General features: G+C 37.5%; 2 protein-coding genes across 3 annotated transcripts in view; both read right to left on the minus strand.

The window, feature by feature from the left end:
• LOC134648337 (dual specificity tyrosine-phosphorylation-regulated kinase 2) overlaps positions 1-22,010 on the minus strand; it is a 66,821-nt gene that overhangs the window by 31,996 nt on the left and 12,815 nt on the right. For both annotated transcript variants that reach the window (XM_063502848.1, XM_063502849.1), the window contains exon 2: positions 17,257-17,392. In XM_063502848.1, coding sequence (XP_063358918.1) covers positions 17,257-17,392 — 136 coding nt within the window. The remainder of the gene's footprint in view (positions 1-17,256; positions 17,393-22,010) is intronic.
• The window catches only part of LOC134648378 (dedicator of cytokinesis protein 7), a 258,518-nt gene continuing 245,872 nt past the window's right edge, over positions 9,365-22,010 (minus strand). Inside the window, exon 41 of the mRNA XM_063502906.1 lies at positions 9,365-9,378. The gene's annotated coding sequence lies outside the window, so the exon portion shown is untranslated. The remainder of the gene's footprint in view (positions 9,379-22,010) is intronic.

Consider the following 22,010-nt stretch of genomic DNA (forward strand, 5'->3'; position numbering starts at 1 on the left):
TCAGTCATTTAATTGACACATTTAAGTGCTGGAGTAGAAAAAATAAATTATTTCACATCATGCACGTATCAAAGCACCAGAAAAATATTAGAAAAACCTAGACTGCATTTATTTTCAGACACAATTGTTATTTAATAAATCCGAAAGAAATATAAAGAGAAGATAACTTTACCGTGACGTCATTGTTCTGTTTTTCATATAGATTCGATAATGGCTAATCGTTTTGATTGTTCGAAAAAAAAAACGGATTTGACTAGTCAGTCAACTAAGTACCTTATTGATGTTCTTTGGCAAGTGATTTCACCCTTTAATTTTGTAGATAATAATAACCTAAAATTACTTGTTTAAGTAAAGAAGTTAAGGCCTCTGATTTTATATTTACGTTATGGGTACGAATTTAAAATTAACTAAAGTACTAATACACTTCTAAAGATGATGAGAAGTATACCTATATTTTACCCCGTAGGTTGCATTTTGTTTTATAACAATTTTACTAGGCAAAGTTAGATTAAAACATTTCTGAGGGCCTACCGCGAAGGAACCACGTTCGAAGTGTTGCCTCTCTGTCGCACTTGTAAACGTTTGTAAAAGACAAACATTTTACTAGTTCAGTAACTATAATAGAAACCTACCCCTGTATTCCCGCTTTATCGGGAACTTTCTAAACTAGTATAAAATGATCCATGATAACGTACAGTTGTTACTGGCATCAAGTTCACCTTTATACTGGTTTTATGGGCAGGTAAGGTGGGAATATCCCCGGCTGGGATACGACCCGACCTTGACCTTTTGGGGGCGTATTGTTTTAGCGAACGCGCTATATTGTTATTATTTATTATATTTGGTTATTTAGCGCTTAGTTACGATAAGTGCTTTGTGGTTCATTTATAGACTGTCTAAATTAGTGCTAAAGTGCTTCGCTACGCGTTTTTTTTAGTTTTTATAAGCCTTGGGGAATACACTTTAATGTACTTACGCTACTACTCGCTAGTAATGTCAAATTGAAATATATTTGTGAAGCGGCAATACCGAAGGATATGGGAGGTCGATGGACGTATTGATTGTGTGAGATGAAATTGGCATAGAGATACGATTTGTTAGTTCGAATCGGTATCTCGCTTCCGAGACTTCATCCATATTCAATTTTATTTTCATTCTTCATTTTAACGTTTAAGCTGCTTTTTCCATCTCTTGAGATGCGTAACCAAATAACTGTCGTAAAAATAAAAGCGAAAGCCTTGTACTTTTCAAATTTCCTTAATGACATTTAAACTTATAAAAACTTATCACGTTTTACCTCAGACTGATAAAAAAACAACGGGTTGCACTCCGGGAGTGCCGACAGAAATGAAAACTAATGACTAGTCCAAAATGTCGGCAGCACTATGTATAATTGACCCATCCTCCTTTCTATTGAAAAACTTTAGTTCCGAAATTGCTGGCCAGTGAGCTTAAAGTTGTAGCGTTAATTGTTTAAAATTCGAATAGAAATTGTAAAGTTACCTTGCAGACCTCGCATCCAAATATATTTGGTCATGATATTTTGAGTGTTATTCACCAGTACTAGAGTTCCTTTTATTAGCGATTTCATCAAGATGTAGCTTTATTGAATTATATTGGAGTGATATAAAGTTAGAATGTAACTGTGAGATCCTCGTATTTCAGCCCGTACAAGATTAGAACATTGAGCTTTATTGCTTAATATAAAAGTCCAGTTTTAAATAATTGACCTGATTATGATACGTTATGACTAAAGTTCTTTGGTGAATAAAAAAGAAACAGCAGGCTCAGGCATACACTTTCGCCGCGCGGTAAAAAGAGAGGGTTACGCTGTCTCGAGTTTAACATTTTTTCCCCACCTCAAAAAGTGCACAGCGCCGCTAAAGAAGTTTTCACTTCAAAAACATAGAATCAATCGCCTCCAACATAAAGTCACAACGCAAAGTAATAACAACTCTATCCCAAAAACATTGGACGCAAAATCGTGTATTTCACATTCAGAACAAGTACCTATAATTGAATAAGTTTAGGGCCAAAGGGAAAATTACTCTTTTACCCCATTTCTACAACCCTCCTTTATACGAATCGAATAGGAATGTAAAAGGCTGTATTATCCATGCGACCCCACATTTAGGAAGTTACAGCTTAGTAAATACATTATTGCCGTGACCCAAAAGTAGGAGTCCGAAGAGGTGGATATCTAGAGTCTGAGCGGAAAGAGAAGTGTCGTGAAATGTATGGGGCCCAATACATACCTTTTCCTATATGCAGGCAAAAGTAACTTTGGATATCCCAACGGTGTACCCGTTTGACGCTTCGCCACTTATACCTATTTACGTGACGAGACTTCATATTTTTTTGAATTTGTGCTATATTGCCCGGTCAAGTAATTTAATGTAGGTAAGCTTACTAAGTAAATGTGTAAATATTTTCAGCAAGGTACATTATTATTATACAGACACGGGCAGAAGTTAGCTTTTTAATCTAGACTAGTATTTCCTGAAATCCCCCGTCTTTTTCAGCACAAATAACAAAATAAGGGATCTAATACCTTAAGCCGCGTTGAGCTCATAACAAGTAGGTCAGTGGGCCGCTTAATTAATACTTCCGGTTAACTTTGCGGTACTTTGCTGATTAAAGGTACCTACCTAGGGTCAAAAACCAAAGATAAAGAAATATAGACGGGTACGCTACAAAAATGCGGCCGTTTTGACAGTTGGAATTAAGGGCACTGTACGGCTCCGTAATTATTCGGTAACTATTTATTATTATTATTACATAAAGTTATAATGTACAGCATAACAGTTACAATTATAAACTAAAGCACTGTACAAATTCAGAATATAATTAAAGAAAAAAGAAAATATTCAACTTCCACCCATCACCTCACAGTACCTCAAGCACATACGACCAGGCGTGTCTCACTCCGCGATTTCGTAGCTTTGCTACATGTAGCTAAAAGTACATCCGTTCGGCCCCAATTTTGGGGAAAGCCATAAGCCGCGCTGTAGTCACCTAGCGGCCATATCTGTGCTGATCGTAACAGACGCGTTTTGTTAGAGAGTGAGTCTTCTGTACTTAGTACTATTATTTATTCTGTGATACGACACACATCCGTCCACTGACTTGCAAACAGACCACTTTCAGGTGCCCAATGACAGAAATGAGTTTAAGTGTAAGGCCTGAGTGGACGCTCATGTTGGGCGTGCAGCGGGGCGGGGCGTGCGGCGTGCATGTCAAACAAATGCAAACGTATAGTAGCGGCCTTAGTGCACGCTGCTCAAATTCCTTGGGAGCTCGACGCCACGCTGCACGCCCCGCCGAACGCTCCGCTTCGAGCGTCCACTCAGGCCTTACAGTAAGACGTTAAGCGCAAGGTTGGTGGGAGAGTTGCCGTGCGATACTGTACGCGTTCTCGGGACAGCGAGCAGATTTGTATTTCGCTGTAAAGTTTGGCAATCCTATGTCATCCAGCTGTAATGTTTGGCAATCCAGAGGGCCTAATGCGAACACCGAATTTCGCAAATAACGGGCATCTTTCTCAATTCAACAATTAGAGTGATGGACGATCTGTGACCGTTTGTATTTAATTTAATTGAAATTGTAAGTTTGTTGAGTCAAATATTATATAAGAATACCCATTATTTAAATTTATCCACATATCAATGTAATATCATTAATATCAAATCTTTACTAAACCAGCTTTAATTAATTTAATATAATATGGGATATTATTAAATTTATTCAGTAACATTTCCTCCAAAATGCCCGATATTTTCAATTAGCAATACCGTCTGAGGCGGTAATTTTGCTAATCACCCGGGGCACGGCTCTTTGAAATTTTATTTATAACACGAACACGACAGCGAGAATTTAATATAAATAATTGAATTGAAACCAAAGAATTGCGTAAGGGATTACGAGAGCGAGATTCATCACTTAGACACTTGTTTCGGGAACATTCTGTTGCCTCCTTGTCACACTTACGTACGAATTGACAAGGGCGACAGAGAGGCAACACGTCGAACGTGGTTCGCGGTAGGCCCTCAGAGTGGCTGTGAACACAACTTTTTACTTCAGCCAGTATTTTTGGTTGTGATGACTGATATTCCTATAATGGCTCCTCTACACGATGGGCCAGCGCCGGCCACTCCAAAGGACGCAGCCATGCGGTAGAATGAGATAGCAATATCACTTGCTCCCTCTAACGCATAAATGCGTCCCTTGGAGTGGCCGGCGCTGGCCCATCGTGTACAGGAGCCATAAGTCTTGTTAAAGTATAGTGTCAAACCAAAACTTTTTCTCAGCATTCTCAAAAACATCAAAAGAGCAGCGTTCGTAAGCGACACTATTATGGTGATATAAAATAACTGCTTCATCGTCTCAATCAACTTATTTTTTTGCGTTTGAAACACTTCACAAATCAAACCAGGTTTTTGTTCTTTTCAGAAATGCTTTCAGCGTGTTTTTCATACTTTCCAGAAAAGCTGAATCACGGCGGGCTTTGGAAGTGACGCGGCGAATAAGAAATCACTCGAGAGCGGTAAGTGGCCTGCCAAGGCTTTGGCTACCACCCTCAACCCTTACCGAGCACTCGCCTCGGAAACCGGTATAAGAGCGTTCCCACACTGTCCGATCCAATATCTGATTTTGGACGACCTTTGGAGAAAAACAGCTCTAGAAACTGATCTATCACATCCTTTTATTGTTGCATTATCTCTTTCTTTTGAATTCCTAACAAACAATAATGAAATAAATTAAATGTATAAAAAATAATAACCCGTATGTTGTTTTCCAGAAACAAAAAACACCGGGAAATTGCTTGATCTCTTGATTACAACTCGGTGTACCCAGTAGTTACGGAGATAAAATGGTCGGACAGACAGAGGCGCGCACGAGTGATCCTATAAGGGTTCCGTTTTTTTCCTTTTGAGGTACGGAACCCTAAAAACGACCCGTGTTTTGAGGCCCACGTGTAATGCATGCCGGGTCCACGCGCTATTGACCCAGTTCGAGGCCTGGACCAGCAATCGATAGCGCCTTAGATAAAGCGCCAATATTGGGCCGGCTAAAAATTACACAAGTGATACTGTGTTGTCTCAGTTTGGCCGAAATAGTCGAAGATATGTTGATAATAACATAGGTTAGGACACGGTAGATTACGACAACTACACACATAATTATACACAAAATATTCTAATGGCGTTACTCATAAAAGCGTTACACCTGCGGGCTCAGCACGGTTCCATTTTTATCGACTATCACTATGCCCGTCACTTTCACACTTACATACTTGTTAGAACGTGACAGGCATGGTGATAAACGATAAAAATGCGACCGTGCTACTAGGGCTGAATTAGCTATTATGAATCGTTTGTCTTTATCTGTCATTTTGACTTAAGGGGACGGTATATGACGTTTTCGATTTAGACCTCACTTTGTGCAATCAATTTGTTCAATGAATGATTAATAACTGCATTAAATTATACGTAAATCTGTTCACGAAGAAGCCGTGTACCGGCTCTTCACGCCATATTTTTTTTTATTTCCTGTAATTCTCTACAAATCGACACTAAAAGTGTCCAAAAATCAAAATATGGAGTTCCGTTTGAGCAAGACGCATTACAGTTTTGTCTTTGACAGTAATTGAGTTGTTGTGGGATTTTGAAGGCTAGATAACTAAACTACCAGATTATTATCTACTTATATTTTTACTCACAAATACAACACAGAAATTCAATCCCAAATGTAAACTTTCGTATAATTTCCATACATTGACGACATCACTCAAAACTCTTCTTCGAGTCAGATGGCCGTTGGCCTTGCATCGAAGTAGACGTGTACGTCGTCATAGCTCGTTTTTGACATTAATAAAGACATTTCATCATATACGCATACGAAAATGTATACCAGTAGATAAATTGTATTTCATAAAATAGGGTAAATAAATATAATCACGTCGAGCTCCAGTCAAATTTTAAATGTGAGTTGTTGTTATTTACGGGTCGTAACGGTCGAAAACAGCAGTAAATTATCCTAAAACAATACGATTACAATCGAATTTAAGTAACTTGTTCCTTCAAAACCCGCTTAAAATGAAAAAAGTTTAAAGACTCGTTTTACTGATTGGGATTGATTTTCATTATGCTGGTATCAATTTTGCGTCATTATAAAAATGTATATGACTTCTGTACGTCAATGACTTTTGATGTCAATTAATTGTAATCTTGTATTTATGTTAGAGAATATTATATGTTCATTTAAATATTACTCATCTATTAATACTAAGCGTAATTCGTTTAATACCTAAAGACTTGCAGTGTCTACACCTACTTTGTTGACGTTCGTTCCGTCTATGTATGCGATTACGTAACGTGCTGTTCTGATAATCTTCAAGAATCAAGATAATTAATAACGGCAAGACCAGCATTTAGTACCAGCGAGTTTTGCGGATTTGGAGACCGAGATGAAGCTTACAGGCCAATATCGCTGCGGCCTGGCCTGCTTATTGTTATGTGTATAAATCGAATGTTATATTAATTTACTATAAAAAACAATGTTTTATTTCAATGACATTCTGTGCGTAGAGGTATGTATGTTTCGGTGATTATAAGAATTATGTCCACACAATAATCGTGCAAAGCAGAGACTGCATTATTTCTTTACGGTATAAGCGGTAAGGAAAAACTCATTGGTATCCTGGCTCGTACCAATGAGTTTTTCGGAACTTATGTACGAAATATCATTTGATATTTACCACTAGCTTTTCGGTGAAGGAGGAAACATCGTGAGGAAACCTGCATACTCGTAGTGCATACATTTGCGAAGAAATTCAAAGCTGTGTGTGTAGTCCCCAATCCGCATTGGGCTAGCGTTGAGATTATTGTCTATACAGGGTGGTCCAAACCGTGACGTCCAAAAATCGTGGGCTATCATAATGTACCCCATATGTATGTTAGCCGATTTTTCGTAGTTTTCAAGTTATGATTTTTTAAGCTTTTAACTTTTCCTATGTAGGTAATATTCTCCGACCGTCCTTAGTCTGGGACCGGTCTGAAAACCAGCGCCGGGCACCTAGGCCCGGCACACGCTGAGACTGGAACCCTTTGCCTAATACAAAGATCTTCTCACTTTTGTTTTGTATATGATAACAACTGTTTTATTTTATTATGTAAGTAATTCTAACTCTATTTTATGTTCATGTATGTGGCAATAAACAATTCTTATTCTTATTCTATTCTTATTCTTATTCCTATGAAATTCCGGGGTTCCCATACAGAGTGGCTGAAAAATAACTGCATTCCGTTGCCAGGGAGGTGTTGGGATTATACTGAGCAACTTTTATTATGGGACCAACCCCGAAATCGCGAAAAAAAAATTGGCTTTTTATACATTTTGGCTAGTCCATTTTCTATGGAAGGGTAATTTTTTTTCGCGGTTTCGGGGTTGGCCCCATTGTAAAAGTTGCTCAGTATAATCCCAAAACCTCCCTGGCAACGGAAATGCAGTTATTTTTTAGCCACTCTGTATGGGAACCCCGGAATTTCATATGAAAAGTTAAAAGTAAAAAAAAATCATAACTCGATAACTACGAAAAATCGGCTAACATACATGGGGTATATTCTGATAGCCCACGACGTGAGGAATCTAAAAAAAAATTTTTGGACGTCAAGGTTTGGACCACCCTGTATATAGGCTGAATTATTATTATTATTTATAGGCGGTACGGTACCGTTATTATTTATCAATACCGCTTCGTTTTGAAGGTACTATACCTGTTGAAATATAAAGTACGGTACCGGTATAAAATTGCAGCAGGTACAACAATTTTTTATAGGTGTACAGTCAGCTGCAGAGAAAAGGTACCACCCCTGCATACAATCTTCTATGCAGGGGTGACCTGCAGCTGACTGTACCTAAACCATCACTGACCGAGCGTAGGCGAAGGTCTCCGTTTCAGCTTGGGCAAAAATACTTTCGTTTGTTCGAATGTTCTCCTTTGCATATCACATTTCTCAAATATCTCGAGAAAATTTGTAAGCAGGTTCGGTAGTTGGATATAATTACTCGGTTTCTTTTTTTTTTATAAGTTCTAATAGGCAGAGATTGTCATAAAGGACTTAAGCGACAGTAGGGTCTGTGGTACTTAAGACCATTGTGATTATTCGTAGTGTCCGACCGAAGATTCGGTTTCGGTTTCGGCCAGTTTCGGCCATAAAATCATGTTTCGGCCGTAGTTTCGGTTTCGGCCAAAAAACGGCCGAATCTTTCGGCCTGGCCGAAACATACGAAATAGTACTTCGTATTATGAAACTAAACTATGTGACAAAGACCAAAAGTTGGCGAGCAAGTAGGACAACAATATTTATATATACAGAAATTTGTGTTTCGGTCGGACACTAATTATTAGGTACTTACTGATTACGCTGCGCCGCGTGGAACGTGAGGTGCGTTGGGGTAAGTACATACAAATCATTCAAGAAAAAAATCCCTTTTAAGATCACTCGTGTGTCTGCCCCTAATAGACTAATTCAATTGAAATTTGGTACACATTTTTCACATATGACAAAGAGTCGGTGATCCAAAGATGGACTAGTAACGTAAATAAATAAACTTTTAACTTTGCGGCCATTTTTTTGTATCGTGTGATATATCAGATATTAAAATGTAAGATATTTACTAATAATAAGCATTGGTCACGTAAATTATTTTTAGTCTTTTTTTGCAAGTATGAATGATATAGAACATTATTTCAATTATTTTTTAAATTAAGCCTATCCAAAGGCGACTTGGAAGATGTGTCATGGGGATCTATATTCGTTGGGTGAAAAACAAGTTTTTTTGTCTAATTATCGTTTAAAACACAATCGATCGGCAATAACGCGGGCACATAAAACAAAAAACTTCTTTTTTCACTCATAAAACTCCTTAAACCTAATAAGAGCTAAACAAAAACAAGTGCGAGTCGGACTCGCATTCTAAGGGTTCCGTATATTAAGTCCGTCTAGGGTTTGAGATCCGGATATCCGAAATATCCGGATATCCGTCAAATCTAAGATCCGGATCCAACGTCTCATAGGATCCGGATATTTCGGATCTCACGGATCCGTTAAATATTGCATTGGTCGCGTTATTGGTACGCGATAACGTCATAAAATAAATACAAATATTGCTTAAACTAAACAGTAGTAACAGTAACAGTAAAAACGAGCTACCTGCATGCCTCCTGACTGGAATAAGGGTAAATATTTGTATGTTTTAAAGTAATTGTTATCAGGTTTTCGCTCAGTCGCCTTTGGGTCGTCTACCTGGAACACCATTAGTGCTTGTGCGTGTTGTTATCAGTGACTTTTTTGTGTTATCGTGTCGGTTCCCAGTCTTCTGTTAACATAAATAACATGTGCTTGATGTGCGGCTGAGTAACTAATATTGATATTTTTTTCTCGTTATTAAGAAGCCCAAATTTCTTAATTTCCCGAAACTTTTGTAGTAATTTTACATTATTTTGCAGTAATTAACTGGATTTATATATACCTATAATGGAAGATTGTTGTAATGGGGGACTGAATAAATGAGTTAGATACTTTTTCTAAGCCATTTTTCTCAGTCGAACGACTGAAGGTATAGCTATTTTACCAAGGTAAAGGAAGTACGTTTTTTAATAGTATAAATTACATCACACCACACCGGTATAAAATAATAATAAAAGTACATAAATGTAGGTTTTTCTCCATTTTCTATTTTGTGAGCTTATAATGGCAAATTTAAGAAAAAACGCCGAAGTTAAAGCGGTGGTTTTAGGCACCTTTAGAATTAATTCTTCTGAGCAGATATATAGAAATAAATTTGCTTTAATTACTTCATTTTTGGCGTTTTCGGTTACAAATTGACTACGGCCTCCTAAAAAAAAATGCATAATATTATTAATATGAATACCTAATTAAGACTACACTGAATATCTTATTATACATATTTATATTGTTTTGAGATAATAATAATAATTATTAATAATTGTAATTAACTAAAATATGATTATTTTACATTTTACTAGCTGTTCCTTGTATGTAAGTTGTAAATTTCGTCACCTTTCTTGATACAGATCCGTATTATCCGAATTATCCGGATATCCGGATCCGTCAAATTTTAATATCCGAAATATCCGGATCCGAAAAATTGACGGATCTTGCAAACCCTAAGTCCGTCTCACGCTTGACTGCACATTTCTTATAGATTTTCCTGACATATATAGGTAAAGAACTACTTTGTGTATTTTTTTCAAAATTTTAGATCCAGTTGTTTCGGAGAAAGTGGGCGGAGAATGATCATTTTTTGCCTATTTTCATGAATAACTGCTGAACTATTAATCCTAAAATTATAAAAAAATATATGTTTGAGATTCTTACAATGAGCTCTTTTATTTGATATGTAACACTATATAGTTTAAAAAACATATTTTTTAATTTTTTCATTTACCCCCCCCCAAAAATGGCTACCGTATTTCAAATTCTCTAAAATACATTTTATTTACGTTACACGTCCATCTTTGGGTCACAAATTTACATTTGTGTGCCAAATTTACATATGTGTGCCAAATTTCAACTGAATTGGTCCAGTAGTTTCGGAGAAAATAGACTGTGACAGACGGACGGACAGACAGACAGACGCACGAAGAATTATATGTATATGCACTTATCCCAACGCACCTCTCGTTCTACGCTGCGCGGGGTTCATTGCCGCTCCTACCGCCGTAAGTGTAAGTACAACTACATCATCAAGGCTACGATCGAAGATAATCAGTTCAGCACTGAAATAATAGCGGTGGAATGCCAGTATAATATTTAATTATTTATTTTAATTTTATAAATTTAATAGCAAAATAAATAGCGAATATAGGATACTCGTACAAGTAAATCTGTAAAGATCTTAGGGGTACATCAGCCGACATATATTATTAAATTTTATTTTGTCGGCCTTAATTAAATTTCCACCCTGCCGAAACTTTATTTATTTAAATTTTTAATTGAATTGATTTTTCGCCTTATGAATAACCGTATAGAGTAGTAAATAACATTTTACATCTGACTTAATGACATCTGGGTTTATTCGGTTTAACTTTACAAAACGCGTATCTCGAGAAAGCCAGAAATGCAGAAAATAGTTAACAATCAAATGAATTAAATTTGAATTTAAATACGTCACGTGTGACATGAACAGACAAGGAGAGCAAGATTTAATGTATTGTTTCTCTTTCTTCTTTCAATGGAACGTTTTTACAGTTTCTGTTCCTCAAAAGAGGTCAGTGGTTAACACTAAACTCAAAACGCACTCTTAAAAAAACTTGATGGGTCAATGACCTGTCCCAGTAAAGTGAGGTAGTGTGCGTGAAGTGCGCTTGTGTGTGAAATGGGGTAAATTGACAGAATCTGAAAATTTACCCACCTCTACCGTCACCTTAAATGTATTTGTAAGAAAGGTATAAAACATAATTTAACTAAATCAGGCCCGTACATTTTTATGCAAAAGGGGGTAAATATATTTTACGTCACCCTAGGCCTGTAAGTGAGATTTTCTTCCCGCTACGCGAGAAGAAAATCTCACTTCCTGGCCAAGGCAAGACGTAAAACTTTAGACAAACCACGGGCGGTAATTCGTAAAGCCCCAGATCGCATATTTATGGCCCTCACCTTCGGTTCGGGACACAAACACCTGCGATCTGGAGCATTCACGAATTCACCTCCCTATTAGGTATGTAATGTACTATAACAGTCGCGTTATATGCGACATTGCTCTCAGTTGTTGTCACAGGTCTATCTCTATAACTAGGTACCTTGACCTTGAGGTTGGACATTGAAATTTGGAACAAAATTTCAATTAATAAATAATATTTTTTTGGAAATTCAACTCCTAGAGAAATGCCTAGAGATGAAAATACTAGATTCTAGAGATACAAGGGCGTTTTTCTTGCCTATTTTTTAAAGGATGGGTTCTGTTATGAATCTGAAAAAAAACAGTCTATTATTACGTTTACAAGGACAACAATACTGACTATGTCTGATTCAATAAGCCCTCATGAGAACCCGGAATTGGGAAACCCCGGCAGTGCAGTCACGTTGGCCATGCACGTTGGATCGATCGGCTTATTGTATGGGTTCTAAAGGACGTAAACAGGTAAATGTTTTCTAGCCATTACATCATTGTAGGTAAACGAAGCGTCTGACTTTCGTGCGATAGTTACCATAGGGATATGACCTCGCTTAAAGGGGACAGATTACCAGTTCGCCGGACGATATCAGCCTGTCAGTTAAACGCAAAAGGTGACAGTTCCGAACAACTGACAGGCTGATATCGTCCGGCGAACTGGTAATATGTGGGCCCCTTAAGACATAGTCCACGTTTTAAGACTAAGAGTCCGCAGCAAGCTCGGTTCTCCCGACCATACAAACGTATAGTTTGTAGCTTTCTAACAGACCCCGAAGGGTAATCCTTTGTCTATTGTAAAGTAAAACCGCACTTGCTACTTACCTGCAAAAAAAATGCCTTGGCCGTTAAAACCGGTTATTGAATTACAACTCTATGGAGATTGCAATATAGGTACCTCATGTCATTGTATGTGCAAAGTTTCATTACAATCCAACACGTAGTTTTAAAATGAGAATGAAATTTCGGTTGTATGGGAAGGTGAAATTCGGTGAAGCTTACTGGGGACTCTTACCAATCGGAAACTCTACGGTAGATACTAAATAAATTCAGGAATGCTATGAATATTGTTTATAATTTCTAGTTTTTCTAACATTTTGCAGTCGGTTCAGTACTTTGAAATCCGTCCAGTAAGTATAATATTCTCTTTGGTAAAAACTATGCATCCAGTCAGACTGTTAAAGAAAATAATGACACTAGATACAATCGCCTTACGCTTGTAAGAAGTTTAAACTGATTTAGCTGAAGATATCCCGACGACAGCACGAGGCAACGAGGCGGGAGGCACGAGGCAAGGTGAAGGCCGGTGCAGCATGTGCACAAATTTGCATATTGTTATACGGCACCCTTCCTATTATAGGCGCGTTGCCAATTATCGGCGCGTTCAACCCTATTTCCAGGTCGAGTGAATAGAATAGTATTGACAATCTTGCAGGGATTGGGTGCCCATATCTGATAGATTATTAGATACCCGTCCGTTAGCTTATTAGTTCTAACAAAAACAGACCGCAAATATTGTCATCTTTATCATAAGCAGCATAAAGGTGACATTCAGATGTAGCGCTAGCGGTTCGCCAAAAAACGCTGCAAATGGCGTTAAAGGTATGAAAATCGGTACGATTAATCTTTAGGCCATTTGAATCAATTTGACCTGAAGCACCAACAAAAAAAAAACGAAAGCAGTTATGACGTCATCTTTTTTTCGTGGCGCATTCGGGCAATTAAAACGCACATTTATAACTGTGTTTTGGCCCTTAGGCATCCGTGGCATTTTATTCATACCTCCATTTTGCTATGTAAAGCGTTTTACGTTGTAGTAAAATAAACATATTACTTGAACAAAATGAAATATAATACAAAACCTCAAACTTAAATATATTATCATTAGAATCAGCGCTAAGGATCTTTTTCACATAACACAACATAAGTACTTAAGGTAAGGTAAGGTAAATCCCGTTCATTAAGAATTCTAAATAACGTTTCAAAGGGAATTAATTGCCCTCCTCTTACAAAATTTCAATATTACACGTTGTTGCGAAAATCTTTGAAGGACGCGTTTCAAGAATTCCAAAGTTACTCGTAACTTATTCAGGGACACTTTCCAGTTTTTCTTTGGTTTTTTGACTTGAATGTACGGTTGCGGTCAAGGTCAATAACGTATATAAGATAATGTTACATGATATCAGGGATCGAAACCGGATTTTTGCAAAAACTTCGAAATAACCATATTTTTCGAATTATTTTATACTCGAAATGTAGGACTCAATTGTGTTTTTAGGTAACATCGTATTATTAGATTGCCCAATTAGAAATGAAATAATTAGCAAAGAACGAAAAAATACCGTTTTCGTTCCCATAAAAAAATACCGGTATCCGATCCCTGCATGATATAACAATGACTTTTCACCACACCAGCTGGTAAAGGCTCTCTTGATTGTTCAAAAACTTACGAGAAAGTTGCATTTTATCCTATCATTTTATGTGGGGCAAATAAATAATTGTTTTCTTGCGTTGGCTGGTAAAATGTACTTTTAAATAATGATTTTAAATGAAAAATGTTTCATAATGTCATTTAGATTTAATTTGGTTTGATTGAATTTTACAGTTAGGATTTTCCTCCCGTTGGTGTGATGAATTTTTTGTGTTTCACTCGGTGGCAAAAGTTATTTAACCCTCGTGCCTTGAAACCCTCGTAACCCTCAAGATTTCACTTTTCGAATCGTTCTACGCTCGTGGTTCAATTATGGAATCTTTCGCTTGCTTAGGTGTCAATATTACCAGCCCCTTTGTAAAACAAATTTAATAACTATTATTGTCAAGGGCGTGTGGGCCTCGGGTTGAAACACCCTGAGACTTTCACGTATCGAAATTAAATCGAAAATGAAGGTGTAAGGTAGATGCTCGAGTGCCCGCCACGGTTCCAATGTCAATAGAGGCGACAGCAGGGTGTCATGTACCTACTGGGCAACCACTAGAACGTTTACCTGATTGAATTGAAAGCTTTATTTCACATAAATTTATCCATATTACAGTAGTCGTTATTGATTTGAGCATTGAACTTATACCTATACAACAACACAAAGTTTTTATTATGTGTAGGTACGAGTGTGTTTAACAGATATAAAGCTTCGAATAATTTGAAAAAGTTCTCGGATAATCAGGAAAGTGCATTGTATGCAATAATATGAGGAGTTTTCGAAATTTTTCAATTTGGAAATTTCGCAATTCGAGTAATTTCCGACGGCACAACAGTGTGTGCTGCACTGATAATCTCAAAAACAATCGTTACTTTATATACGAATACTTATACGGAATTTTCCGCAGACGGATTTTTGACAGCATCGACTTAATAAAAGCTTTTAAAAATAATTTCGTTGATCAAGAGGGATGACGATGCATAATGGGATCAAGACACTTTGTAAGCAATTTCTATACAACATTTTCTCCTTTTCAAAAGTAATATAAAAGCGTGCAATGACGTAAGCTCTGAAGAAGCTGAACGCCAACGTTTTCTCAGAAGGAATAAACTACTTATAGATGTCCGCTGAGTTGAACATTATAATATACTTATCCGACACAATATCTGGATTCTTGGAGATCCTTACAAACGTGGATGAATGGGAAATGAGCATTGTACGGTCTATATTTAGTATATTATTAGATCGTCACATAAATCAAGATAAGTTACTAACCTACTAACTAGTCCGTCTAGGCTAACTCTGCACCGACTTTGTAAGAAAAAAGATTGAAAGTGATGACGTCGACATCGATACTTGGTGGTAAGTGCCTGAATCTAGATTTATTTTGATGGAGGTATCTAGTAATTTAAATTTTATAAAAAACAATAAACGAGAGAGGAATTCTGAAAAATTTTACTTCAAAATAACTAAGCATACTTTTAACGAATTCCAACATTTTATTACAAAGGCATTTTTTCATTTACTTTTAGCGTAATACAAATATAATGTTTTTGTGATGAGTTATATTTAAAATTTAATCTTGAGTTAAAACACCTATTTTGTGATAGCTGTAGGTAATAATTATATCTATTGAAAATAAATGCTCGGACAAATTGTTCATATAAGATTTAATATCTGGGTGACCGAGCTTCGCTCGGAAAACATAAAAAAACTCGAGAATGCGCGTTTTCCCAGAGATAAGACATAGCTAGATCGATTTTTCGCCCCCAAAAACCCCCATATAGCAAATTTCATCGAAATCGTTAGAGCCGTTTCCGAGATCCCCGAAATATATATATATATATATATATATATATATATAAATAAACAAGAATTGCTCGTTTAAAGGTATTAGATAAATACACTATAAAAAAAACAGATACCTAAAGAATCGTAGCTGCATTTCAGATCACTAGGTAACTAAAGAACAGGGGGCCTACCGCGAAAACCGAAATTCGCATATTGCGGAGATCTATTCTTCTCGGGGATCTCTCATTAAAACGTATAATTAAGAGTTACAGTGAAAAATGCTCGCAATTGATGAAGTTCGATATTCGCGGTTATAGCCCTGGACGCGTAGCCATAATGCCAATCGCTTACTCTCCGTAAGGTGAGTTCGACTAAGATCGGACACCGGGTAAGATCGTATGATTCAAATTTCTGCCTGTTGCGGGGCTTTTTTTTAATGCTGGCAAGGTGATGCAATGCGCTGTTTTGTCCCGGGCATTGCATCACCTTGCCAGCATTAAAAAAAAGCCCCGCAACAGGCAGAAATTTGAATCATACGATCTTACCCGGTGTCCGATCTTAGTCGAACTCACCTTAGCGATCGAAACGCGACTGTCACTGTCGCACTAATATGAAAGAGTGATAGAGAGACACAAAGCGTTTCATTGTCGAAGCGATAGCGATTGTCACCTTGGCTAGGCCGGCTGGTCTTGTTTTTACAACGTTTTATTTCAAGAGAACAAAGCCGCAGACTACCGATTATGAATCTAATGATGCTTGCAGATTTCTGTAGCAAGCCGGCAGAAAATTGCTTTAGGCAAAATGCCAATATTGTAGGTACAATATGAGCACAGTAAACATATTCAGTTAACAATGTTTACATTAAAAACCTTTACGAGGCTGCACAATGCAGGTATGTTCGTTCTCTGGAACCAGTCTGGACATATTTTTCTATATAATATTAAAGAGAAACATGGCACGACACGAGCACTAAAAAGCAACGCAACACAATCGCAATTTTCACAACGTCGGCGTCTAGTCAGCGTTATGGAAAATGGCGGCGCGCCGTCGTTGCGGCGAGCAGCAGCCATAGAGTTGGCTAGACACCGACGCTCGAAAGACGCTAAGTGTGCCCGGGCCCTTAGGGTATGCTCTACAAAATTAAACCAAAGGGTTCCACCAAAACCTAAGGCCCCTAAGGGTTAGGGCTCCTGACAGTCGTATAAAAAGACCTAGGTCTCTATCTCATCCAGTAACTGACCTGCGTGAAGGGGCCTCACTCGGGCGTAGGGTTAATTGTCTTCTCTAGGGGGTGAGGCAGTGGCCTATGTGTTGTTGTTGGAAGGTGCTCGGGGCCTCAGTATCTACTGACCTGATGGAGTGAGGGGCCTCGCTCGGGGCGTAGGGGCAGCATTGTGGTTGTCGTCTCTAGGGGGAGAAGCAACGGCCTCTGTGTTGTTGTTCGAAGGGGGCCCGGGGCCCTCGCCGGCGCCCGCTTCTATCTGTAACTAATGATAATATATTGTTAGAATATAATTAATAAATAATTATATTGTTAGAGATGAAAAATCTATTAGAAATAACCAAAGAGTGATAATTTTACACAAGACGGTAAAATTGCGTTTTACGGACGTGGGTTCACGGACTAATGGCGATGGCGTAGGTACCCAAAAGTATAATTTTTGCATACCTAATGGTGGCACATAGACCAGGACCTATATGATCGACTTATATGATACGATTGCGCTACAAAATGTTTGTAGAAAAAAATAAGTTAAAAATGCATAATTAATTATGACTTATCGCATGTGAAATATAATGCGGAAACTTGTAAAGAGGTTCAAAGCGACAGTCTCAAGGTGAAACGGTCAGGCGATAGAGTAATTAACGTTCGTTCACCTTTGCTAATATTATTGGTGTATTTGTCTGTTCGTAGGTATCCCGTTCAAAGGTTAGGTAAGAATATCCCTAGAGCCTTAGTCAGCCAATCACTTCAGGCCGTTTCTCAAACAAATCAATAAATACATATGCACATACATCGCATGCATACAAAATTATACAGTCAGCAGCAATAGTTGTTAAGCGGGCTAGGTGTTCAAAATGATCTTGATGCAACTTTATTGTTAAGAGAATAAGAGTGTGTCAAGGTAATTTAGAACACCTCGCCCGCTTAGCAACTTCTGCTGCTGACTACATAGAGAAATAATCTTTAATAGAAAAAAACCGACTTCTCTAACTACTAGCCTGGACCCACTTAACGGCGCTAATACTTTATTTGGTAATATGTATACATTTTATGGTAATCATAGTGGTTTATTTAGTTTAGGTATCATAGTGGTTTTCCGGATTTATAATATCCGGAAGCGCTGGTGGCCTAGCGGTAAGAGCGTGCGACTTGCAATCCGGAGGTCGCGGGTTCGAACCCCGGCTCGTACCAATGAGTTTTTCGGAACTTATGTACGAAATATCATTTGATATTTACCAGTCGCTTTTCGGTGAAGGAAAACATCGTGAGGAAACCGGACTAATCCCAATACGGGCCTAGTTTACCCTCTGGGTTGGAAGGTCAGATGGCAGTCGCTTTCGTAAAAACTAGTGCCCACGCCAATTACTGGGATTAGTTGCCAAGCGGACCCCAGGCTACCATGAGCCGTGGCCAAAATGCCGGGACAACGCGAGGAAGAAGAGTGGTTTTCCGGATCAAGGTCCGAGTACGGGTCCGAATCCGAGTACGGGTCCGAGTCCGAGTACGGGTCCGAGTCCGGAGTCCGGGGCCCAGTCCAAGTCAAAATCGAAATTCAGAATCACAAAACGTGTACTATGCGTCGTTGAAGAGTTCTGTTCTGATCATCATCAGCAGTCCCGCTTCATCAAATGCCACAGTTTGTAATGTAAATGCTTGATTTTCTGATGAAAATATATAAAATTCTATACGTATGCCTTTAAGATTTGAGGAGTTCCCTCGATTCCTCATGGATCCCATGTTCAGGACTTGAGATTGACATAAATGTGCCTAAAAACCTAACTTGCTTAACAAACATAACGAAAAGGACAAATCGCCAAATGCGAGCTATGCGTCGTTGAAGAGTTCCGTTATGATCATCATCAGCAGTTCCACTGCATCAAATGCGACAGTTTTTAATGAAAATGCTTAATTTTTTGATGAAAATACAAAAATCTCTATATGCATGCCTTTAAGATAAGTGTGTGTGTGAGTTAAGTGTGCGCTCACCGAATAAATATGTATTTTGCATGAAAAAATAAGAAATTCTCGTGTAAGTGAATATTATGTATTCTTATCAGAAATAAAGATCTTTAAACCTAAGATTTGAGGAGTTCCCTCGATTCCTCATGGATCCCATCATCAGAACTCGAGCTTGACAAAAATGTGGCTTAAAAACTTAACTTATTTAACAAACATAACGAAGAGGACACATCGTCAAACGTGTAATATGCGTCGTTGAAGAGTTCTGTTCTGATCATCATCAGCAGTTCCACTGCATCAAATGCGACAGTTTTTAATGAAAATGCTTAATTTTTTGATGAAAATACAAAAATCTCTATATGCATGCCTTTAAGATTTGAGGAGTTCCCTCGATTCCTCATGGATCCCATCATCAGAACTCGAGCTTGACAAAAATGTGGCTTAAAAACTTAACTTGCTTAACAAACATAACGAAGAGGACAAATCGTCAAACGTGTACTATGCGTCGTTGAAGAGTTCCGTTCTGATCATCATCAGCAGTTCCACTTCATCAAATGTCACTTTTTTAAATGTATATGCTTGATTTGTTGATAAAAACACAAAAATCACTATATGTATGCCTTTAAGATTTGAGGAGTTCCCTCGATTCCTCATGGATCCCATCATCAGAACTGGGTTTTGACAAAAACGGGACCAATCTGTATGCATATACATACAATCAAAAAAAAATTTTTCAAAATCGGTCCAGTAATGACGGAGATATGGAGTAACAAACATAAAAAAAAATAAAAAAAAATAAAAAATAAAAAAAAACATACAACCGAATTGATAACCTCCTCCTTTTAGATTTGGAAGTCGGTTAAAAAGTTCTAACATAGGTAATATTGACAGGTGGCGGTGCCAATTTTTTGAGAAACGGTCTTCAACAATCGAAACAAACCTTATCGTAACTCAAAAATTTAATACGGCATTTAATGTCAAGGTTTTTATTATTTAACTTCTTTGAAAAATAAGGAATCATTCTGCTAATTTGTTTTAGCAAAAAAGCCAAGTATTTAGCTCAGGATAGCCGAATCTTTTTCGGTGTGTGTGAAAAATTGTATTGCCTTCAATCTCTCGCAACGCTCAAAAATGATTCTTACTTCGGTAATAAGATCTCGTCCTTTCCATCCTTTGCTTGCTCATCTTTCAATGTATGCACTATACAGTCGCGCAATACTACTGTGCGTCTCCATAATATACTTAATACTAATAATATTCTAGGATTTAATACCTACCTTATGGCGAAACCACGAGTTAAAGTTTATATATACTTAAGCCACATTTACACGGCGCGCGAACTCGTACCTATACGATTTTAGTTACATTGCGGACCATTGAGGTTATGTCAATTCAGCCGACCGATCAAATGACGCAATGTAATGAAACTCGCATGCGAGTTCTCGCACCGTCTAAATGAGCCCTTAATACGGAACTCATCATTGTTAAGCATTTAAAATAGGTCATTTAACTAACGGTAGAGGCGCATGCGACAATCTGTAAAAAAACATTTTCAAACTAGCTTTAAGGCTTAACGTTTTATTTTCATTTAAACTTTACACCCCCGTAATAAGACTGTATTTACTTTGACATGATTAAACAAGATACGATCTCCTAAAAGATAATTCAGGTAGTCATCACGCGACATATTAATTATCTCACGAAGCGTTGTAACAGTGGAAACTGTACCTTATGACTGTAGTTACTAGGTCCAAGATGGGTATTAAAGATAAATAAAGGGTTTAATGAAAATAACGAGCCCTGATTTGTGGCTTGTGGCCTTGTGGCGCACGAAAGTTTATAAACCTAAAGGTTCCGTCACACAGGCGCGTTTTCCGGGCGGGACGTGAGCGGGGCGCGCCGCTTTTACATATAAAATGCTTAAAGGGCCAAAATGAGAGGATTTGTATTGTGCAAAATAATCAATCATACACTGTTGAGGTTCGTACGATTATGTATCTACGAGTAGGTATGTGAGCGTTTTCCAAAAAAAAAATACATTTCATTCATGTCTTCAAAATATTGACTTCTTGGGCTCATTTTACTCAGAATCATCTGTACATATTCACGCCTCATACATGAAAAAATGTGTCCTAAGATTTCCTTTCCAGATCGTCACATTTTGTATAAATATTTTTTTTTATTTGTATGAACGTGACGCACTGGAAAAATATTTTTTCATACAACATTTTGGGACACATTTTTTCATGTATGAGGCGTGAATATGTACAAATGATTCTGAGTAAAATGAGCCCAAGAAGTCAATATTTTGAACACATGAATGAGATGTACTTTTTTTTTGGTAAACGCTCATGTGCTATTTAACCTAACAAATTGGATTACACGATTATGTTACTGTAGTATATTATTACAACGACCCTCGATCAAATACCGTCAGAGATCCTCAATTAAATTTGTTTGTCTGGTGAGATGTTGGATACTAGCCTCCGCCCGCGACTTTGTTCGCGTAAAAGTACACCGAGAAACTATAAACTTAAATAGATGTCACTAAACATAACTATTTAATGTTCATGAACATTTTGATAGCCTATCTATGGTATGCCATAGATATTCAGATCATGAATTCAAGTGTGTCTGAGATTCCATATCTGGTTTAATTTTTAACAAGCAGAAACGTCTGCGACCGATGCTATTAAGCTTAGAATAATTATAAAAGTAATTTTTCCACTTTTAAATTTATTCCTTTATCTGACAGATTTTCTTGACCATAAGGGGTCGTCCGGAAATCATGTGATCGTTTAGAGGGGGGGTGGGAAAATATCACGAATTATCACGTGTAATTTTTTTTTCATAGCGGGATAGCCAAAAACAACAATATTACTCAAAAATTTAATTAGATCAAATATAAATCCGCTCTATTT

This window comes from Cydia amplana, chromosome 5 (genome assembly GCF_948474715.1).
Source record: "Cydia amplana chromosome 5, ilCydAmpl1.1, whole genome shotgun sequence".
In the NCBI taxonomy this organism is placed as follows: Eukaryota; Metazoa; Arthropoda; class Insecta; order Lepidoptera; family Tortricidae; genus Cydia; species Cydia amplana.